The sequence below is a fragment of the Lygodium microphyllum genome, chromosome 8 (genome assembly GCF_053477565.2).
Source record: "Lygodium microphyllum isolate KBCC chromosome 8, Lygodium_microphyllum_v1.1.10, whole genome shotgun sequence".
NCBI lineage: Eukaryota > Viridiplantae > Streptophyta > Polypodiopsida > Schizaeales > Lygodiaceae > Lygodium > Lygodium microphyllum.
The window spans coordinates 11,643,059-11,650,998 of record NC_141142.1 but is presented as its reverse complement, the minus strand read 5'-3'; the positions used below and the strand labels follow the sequence as shown (position 1 = coordinate 11,650,998).

The 7,940-nt window shown below is 42.5% G+C and overlaps 1 protein-coding gene and 1 pseudogene across 5 annotated transcripts in view; both read left to right on the top strand.

Annotated features, from left to right (window-relative positions):
• The first annotated feature begins 2,489 nt into the window (after window positions 1–2,489).
• LOC148031967 (uncharacterized) lies at window positions 2,490–3,017 on the top strand (annotated as a pseudogene).
• A 2,613-nt stretch (window positions 3,018–5,630) lies between these two features.
• LOC148031966 (2-oxoisovalerate dehydrogenase subunit beta 1, mitochondrial-like) overlaps window positions 5,631–7,940 on the top strand; it is a 40,013-nt gene continuing 37,703 nt past the window's right edge. For 4 of the 5 annotated variants that reach the window (XR_015691549.1, XR_015691548.1, XM_087682564.1 and 1 more), the window contains exons 1-5: window positions 5,631–6,014; window positions 6,396–6,618; window positions 7,508–7,543; window positions 7,689–7,748; window positions 7,845–7,902. Coding sequence is in view for 3 of the 5 variants with exons in the window: in XM_087682564.1 (XP_087538690.1) it covers window positions 5,827–6,014; window positions 6,396–6,618; window positions 7,508–7,543; window positions 7,689–7,748; window positions 7,845–7,902 (565 nt within the window). In the remaining 2 variants the exon portion in view is untranslated. The remainder of the gene's footprint in view (window positions 6,015–6,395; window positions 6,619–7,507; window positions 7,544–7,688; window positions 7,749–7,844; window positions 7,903–7,940) is intronic. The other variant, XM_087682563.1, reaches the window with a different exon arrangement.

Here is a 7,940-nt window from a genome sequence, read left to right as displayed (position 1 = left end):
GTTCAATGGGATGATACTCTGCATTATGATATGGTACATCATATTTATAAGCATTAACATGCTGTCCAGATGTACTTGCATACTGCTCATATTCATTTGCATATTGTTGCCGTTCATATTCATAAGATGCATGTGGATCATAGTGTGTACCATCAGCATATACATGCTGTCCATAAGCATAAGCATTTGATCCAAGTGTACCATCAGCATATTGATGCTGGCCATGAGCATAAGCATTTGATTCAGGTCTTGCTGTTTTTTCCATAAGTGTCTTTGTAAGAGCAATACATTGTTCAGCCGAAACTACAAGTTTGTCAATATTAGCTTGTGTTTGAAGCCAACCTTGTCCAAGTTTGTCCATTTTAGCCTGTAATTGAAGCCAACGTTGTTCACTAGAGCTGGAGCTATTGTTCTTAGCTGCTGCCATTGCAGTCAAGTTGAAGAGATATGCTGTTCCTTGAAAAATAGAAGTCCAAATAAGGTGTATGATAGCTTGAATCGAAGGTTAGGATGTCTAGTATCAAGTAGAAATCCTGGTTTGAATTTAGGAGTAGCAATACCCCTGTCTGTTTAAGAATTTCCAGAACTGTCCACAATAAACTGCTAGTGAACTGCCAGTACCAATTAGGCTCTAACTCAAGAAATATATGTCCAAAAGAGACGTTTGATGGCTCCACTCGAAGCTTATGATAACTAGTATCACTTCCAATTGTTTCTTTGTCGTTAGAATGATGCTACTAATTTCTGTAGCAACTTTTCCAAATCTGTCCCTGTTTGGACTGCGCCCTGTTTTGGCCCTGTTCCAAGTGTTTTGAGTACTTCTTATCCAACTTGAGTCAATACCCAATACCTATACACTCAAATGAGTAGGAGAGAGCATTCCATGAATATGGCATTACAAGATTGCATCCCCAAAGCATCATACCCTTGAGAATGCTCCATCGATCTTCCATAGGCAATAGGTTGATGACGAGAAGTCAAGTGGTACAAGATTCATCAAATAGATCATTGCTAAGCCTTCAAGAAATGGTTCAATCTCTTCAATGTTGGGGAAGAACCTTCAAATGTTGTTGGTCACTGATGCTAAGAACATTCAGGAAGTGTTGAAGAGAAAAAAGCCCCATGAAATTCTTCAAAATTTTTGAACAATTTTAGTGTTGTCCAAAACTGTCAATCCTAGAGTTCCATATATCAATGCAATGTATGAATCTAGCCAGGAGACAATCAAATCTTCTCTGAAGCATGGAAAACTTCCATTGGTTGCATTGTCGATGGATGACAATCGAGCTATTGATGCAATATGAAACCTTGCGTCTCTCAGATAACAGAAACCTCCTGAGCAGTGACAAGAATCCTGTTCATAGCTGGTTTTAAAATGCTTGCAACATTTGCCTCCTCTGCATAGTAGGTTCAGCTATACGACTTGTAACTGCATGTTTATCTGCCTTAATGATTGACAGTACTGGTTGCACACAGAGTGATGAGGAGGACGAAGAAGACATCGATTTCAATCCACTGTCACAACATTTGCAGGAGGCAAGGCAGAGGTGGATAAAATGACAAGTCTATCAAAGTTCTAGTGCTACTCTTGTTTGAGACTGCCTTACTCACATATGGTTTTAGCTTGGATAATCCCAGCATGTTTGGCAACCAAATCTATCGTATTCTGAAGCTTGGCCTCAACATTAATGATGATGCAAGCATCCCTGGTGGATATTTCAGGTCACCCAATCCGCCAGACTTCCTGTCAGTCTGGATCCATGCAAGGTGGGAAAACACACTATCACTAGACACACCAAGCACTTTAGTGTTCAACTTCTCAGACTTTCTTGCCCCTGTAGTCAGAGAGTTTCATGTTGATCAAGGTGCTCCAGGAGCACCTTGTTTAGAATTGTAATGCCAAGGACAAGCGTTCAGGAGTTGGTTCTCCTTGAATCTGATCGATCTGCTGCAACTTTCTTGTATCCCCTGAGCCTCCAGAAGATGTTGTAACTGTTGGTTCTGCTGATAATTCAAGGGACGCTTGAACAGCATTATGTGATGCTCTGGTCGATGGATTGCGTAGTCTTATGATCTTTCTTACTGTCATGCCAGTAATGCAGTTATGTATACAAACTAGGGCAGCTGAAAATCTTATTAAGGGTTCAGTGAGAATGCCCCTGGGCCACCTCCCCGAACAACGGCATCGCATACAACAGCACATGGCGCCTCATCAAGGACCTCGGCATCATCATCAAGCGATTGGAAAACAAAATGGCCAGTAAATTGAGGGAGGTTAAGAAAGATGCCATTGGTACTGATGCATCCTCAGAAACAGCTTGGTCTCGGGATTTAGGGCTCAGGAGCAGCCCTTTGAATCTGGTTGGAGATGGTGGAAGGCAGAACTGGGAGGAGCTTGGCCAGGACTATGTTAATTTTCGAAACGAACTAACTGAAATCAGGGCAAAAGCAGATAATTGCACATCCAAACCATAGGCTTTTGATCGGCCTTTGATGTCTGTGGGAGCAAGGTGGAGGTCTTCTGGGACCTCTTATCCGCCAAATACCTGTGCAGCCCTGAGCCCCAACATGGGTACTATGTTTTCATCGTCTGCGATGAAGAGGTGGTGCTGCTCCTGGGGAACAAAACCAAGGAGGCTTACAAGAGAACCAAGGCAAGGCTGTCAACCATTGAAGCATCTCTCTTGTCCAAGAAGGAACATGTGTTTGGCAAGAAATTATTCTGCACCAAAGCTCAATTTGATGGCTCTGGGAAGACTCACGACATTGTCATTGAATGTCAGACCAATGTACCTTCCAAGGATCCTTATCTCTGCATCAGGGTGGACAGGCAGGAGGTTGTTCATGTGAAGGACCTGGAGTGGAAATTCTGAGGCAACTAGACTGTATTTGTTGACGGCAAACCTGTGGAGGTGTTTTGGGATGTACACAATTGACTATTCAATTCTGGCATCAGCAATGCCGTCTTCATCTTCCAACAACATTCTGTTTTCCAAAACCTTGAGGAGGTGAAGTGAACAATTCGGCAGAATGTTCCCCTCCATTGCTCATGGACTCTGTAAGCATGTACAACTTCTGTCTACCTTAGGAAAATGCCTATGCGCAAGGGAATGGCGCCAACACCCTTGTAGATGAAAGCAGAATGAACACAGGCATAGGCAGGTGTCCTTGCAGCCAGGAAACCATCTCTTCTAGTTGCAAGGGAGAATGCCCTTCCTCGATTTGCTCATTCACAGTTCTGAGAATGAGCCAAGATCTGTTCCATGTGCACTTTGCTTATACTCAGTATGTGTGGCACCTCCCACAGAATCACAATAAGTACTCGGTCTTTATACCAGAAGATGATATTAGAAGTGGCAAGGTGAACATTGAGGAGATTTTGCTGAAGTTCTCTCTGCAGAGTGAGGATTTCTCCTGAAGGCCTGCTCCTGTCGATTGTTGGGAACTCCGGAGAAGACTACACCCTCGACAATAACAGTGAAGCCTTCTCATTGCGCCTCCAAAGCTCCTGCCGCTTCACGGAGTGCCTTTGCTATATCCATGTGGCGATGCATCAGAAAGTGGACGCACTGCAGTAGATGCAACATCACAAAGTGCATCATCCTATGCTATCACTGCAATTCATCATTGGGCTACCACTCTAAGCAGTTGCACCGGCTTTCAACGTTCTCTGCTTTCCCCTTTCTCCCATAGCCGCGCCTTCCGTTTCCTCGCTTTCTCACAGGAATGGCCTTGAGGAGGGATTGTTTGAGACCGTGAAGTCATCAAAACGATCTTATGTATTCAACCTTAAGGAAGGAGCATGCAGCAAAATTTACAGCCCTTCTAGAGGCACAACAACGTGAAGAGAATCTGAAGAAAGCTCTGTCAATTGAGAAGCAATGTGTTGAAGATCCGGAAAAGGCTTTAAAGGATATGCGAGTAAACTCTGCTGATATGAAGGTCTCTGCAGAAGACAAACTCTCTTAAGCAAGAGAAATGATCGCCGAAACTAAACAAAAGATTCTTGCAGCAGAGTCAAAGTTGCGTGCAGCAGATGCCTTGGAGGCAGATGCCACTCGCAAACATGGTATTGCAGTGAGAAAATTGCAAGAAGCTGAGGCTCGTGAAGATCATTACGACAAACAAAACTGGATCTGAATGCTAGGATTTCTGAGCAACAAAAGGAGTTGATTGAATTGCAGCGAGTATTGGACATTCAAAAAGCAGAGCTAGAGTCGAAAATGTCAGATTATGAGGCATCCCTAGCAATACTGCGCCTTGCATGGATGCCTTGAGCTCCTTGATTTGATCCTTCTTCTAGTCTTCGAAAAATGGCCTAAAATGACCAACTAGTTGCCAAATCCGGTTTGTCAGCCTCTAAACTTGGTCTAAGTTTCATTTAAGACTCCAAGAAAGGCTGCCATGGTCTGTGTGGTCTTCATGAAAGCTGCCATTAATGCTTCTGCATGCAGTCCTTGTGGTCTGAAGGTGTAAACTCCCAAGAAAAGCTGTCATTAATGCTTCTGCATGCAGTCCTTGTGGTCTGGAGGTGTAAACTCCCAAGAAAAGCTGTCATTAATGCTTCTACATGCAGTCCTTGTGGTCCAGAGATGCTTTGGAAACTCCCCTACTGCTCCTGTACTTGTGTACCTTCAATTTTGCATAAAATTTGGTGACGTCCAACCATTTAATCCCTTATCTGCCATATCTGACCTTGGATATCTCCAGATGTAGTTATTTGCTAACTGTAGTTGTCCTGCAGCACTCCACTAGTCACTGTCTTGTACCATTTTTGTCTGAAATTGGTTTTGAAATAGGAAAATGAGAGTGAAAATGGAAGAAAATAATGGATCAAAGACTGAAGCTCTGATACCACTTGTCAGAGAGAGAACTAGGGAGAGAGAAAGAGGAGAGAGAAAGACTACAGAGGAGAGAGAAAGACTGCAGGAAGAGAGAGAAATAGAGTGACGAGGAGAGAGAAAGACTAGAATTGGAGAGAGAAAGACAGGAAAGATGAAGAAGCCATGGAAGCTTGGAGCAAGAAGGGAGAGAAAGATTGTAATTGTATTGATATGTCAAAAAGATATGAAAAATTACAACTTATCTCCTTATATACCAATGTCAGTGTGACATGGCATATTATCAACATTTTAACTATTTCCAACTTCTTACAAATGGGTTTTAATTTAAAAAAGGGAGGTGAGGGGGAGGGGGAAGGCTTTAATGAAAAAAAGGAAAAGGAAGAGAAAATGAAATATTGCACGTGAGAAAGAGAAGAGAAGAAGGGGTTTTGATTGAAAAAAGGAGGTTTGGAAAAAAGCGTAGGTTCGGGAAATGGGAGAGGGGAAAGACTTTAATGAAAAAAGGGAAGAAGAGAAAATGAGATATTGCACGTGAAAAAGAAAGGAGAGGAAAGGGTTTTGATTGAAAAAAAGAAGTTAAAAAAAGAGATAGATTCAAGAAACCCTCTGAGGTTCGAAGTTTTTTAAACCTATAACTAAAATAATATAATAATAAAATAAAATAAAATATAGATTTTTTCTTTACAAGTGATCTGGGCTTGGGATTTAGGTCCTTGGTCTGGTCCACCTAGGCAAAGATGGTAAATATATGTAAGAAAACCAAATGTGTTTCGTCGGAAACAGAAACCTCTTTATCCACCAACAATAGCTACTGGTCGGTAACGCACCCAACCTCGATCGTCTTGGTAGTCTCAAAGCTTACGACATCACAGCTCTTTCTCTCTCGTCTCTCTCTCTCTCATCCCACATTTGTTATCCCGCCCTCTCTCCGCCCCGTCAGACACACACACACACACACACACACTCTCCATCGTTGATCGCCATGCGCTTTCTGCAGAAGCTCCTCACTCGATGCGTTTCAAGGAGGCGATCAGGGTTCAAGCCCCAATTACTCTCTCCGCAGAAGCGACTCGTATCTACCAGTACTGCAACGGCAGTGCCCGTCAAGAAGATGAATCTAGTCTCCGCAATCAACAATGCTCTGCAAATAACTCTGGAAAATGATCCAAGGCGAGCTTTCCTTTTACCATTGCGATGAATGTTGTATGGTTTGGTTCGTTCACCCAATCAATAGAGTGTCGTGTGGATTTTCCCACGCCCTTTCTACTGTTGTTGCCCGTGGCATTTTTCGGAGAAGGCTGTGCTCTAAGGTCTTACGTGGTCTTGTGAGGCCATGATTGTGCACTTACCACTGTTCTAGCTTTGAGAAAAGTATCTCAATTCAAAAACCACTCGCTACCCTGGCCAAATGACAGAATCTACGATCCGGCTAATACAAGTGTAGTTAGTGTGTGGTGATCAGATTGCGTGTCACTTCGTGGGTTTCATATTTCTTTACCAGTTGTGGGTAAATTCATCCAGAGTAATTTTTTGCTATGGGTGTGACAGCAGGTCTTACGTCTTTGGCGAAGATGTAAGCTTTGGTGGTGTCTTCCGGTGTACCACTGGGCTTGCTGATATGTTTGGCAAGCATCGAGTATTCAACACGCCTTTATGTGAGCAGGTGATTTCCCTCTCAAAAGATATTACAGGCCTACTTATCAAAACCGAGGATTGTCCCGTACGCATGGGAATTACGAATCCTGTGAAGTCAGTTACTGGTCCTCAACTCAAGGCACATGCTTCTCATTTATCCAAAATCATAAGATTGACATTAAGAACTTCCACGTTTTTGTATCCTCCTTTGGGGGCTTAGCCTTGAGAGTTATGGTTTTTGGCCAACAATAGGATGGCTCTCGCTTAGAGGTCTTGTTTTGTTCCCTATACACCTCTCGTTTTCATTCAATTATTGCACAAAGTTTCCTTTGTTTTCTTGTACTCCTTCAAAGTTCACACCAGGAAGACATGGCGTTTACATACTCTGTATTTGGCTCTGTATCGGTGGTAGAACCATGTGGCCATTGTTCTCAGAATTCTGATGTTTGGGAGACCACTTGGAAGGGATATTTCTTTTGTCACATGGGTTTTTCAGCAAAACAGACGCCAGCTAACCTCTTATATAAAATTGAGACAAGTCACAACAAACAGAAATTGCTGCTGTTTAACAAAAGCGTAACACCCAACCATAGGTCTTCATGGTGTCCCATCCGGCCATCATCCATCTTCAAAGCATACTGCAAAACTTCCTGTGTCCTGTACATCTAGATATGAGGAGCTAAAAGGTCCTTCATTCTAGGGATGGCAGAATGCTGAATACTTTCTTGCCCTATGCATTCTTGCCACTTATTATGAGGACATACAAAATTCTGCATCCTTTGAATGGTAGGATGCAGATTGCTTGCTTGCCATAAATGATAATACCAAGCTGTACTTTTTTGGGGGAGCTTATAAAATTGCTGTTTCTCTTTGCATGGGACTGCTTCTACCTCTTATGTTGGCATGGATATGAGTGAAAACAAAACCACATAGTTTGTAATTTTTTATTTGCGCTTAACAAACGGTTCTCTTGATGCAACAAAGAGGTCCATAAAAAGCTCTCACATGGGCTTCTTACTTCTTGACAGGGAATTATTGGCTTTGGCATTGGATTGGCTGCAATGGTAAACCCTCACCTGACTTGGCCAGCATGTTAGTTGATGTTGATACGAATTTATGGAAAAAATTGTTTGCTGTTAAGACCCAATCTAAAGTCTGGATAGTGGTTTACGTTTTGGTTTATGCATTATTTGTTGGCATCTATTGCAGGGCAATAGAGCAATAGCGGAGATACAGTTTGCTGATTATATTTACCCAGCGTTTGATCAGGTACTTGGTTATTTCTGGAGAGTTGTTTATGATCTTATGTGTTGGAGTATAGTGTCTTGTGTATGAGTTGTGGTCTAATTGGGGCCTTGCTAGCAGATTGTGAATGAGGCTGCAAAATTTCGTTATAGAAGTGGGAACCAGTTCAACTGTGGAGGTAATTTCAGGTTAACTGCTTTAATGTGATGTGAGTTG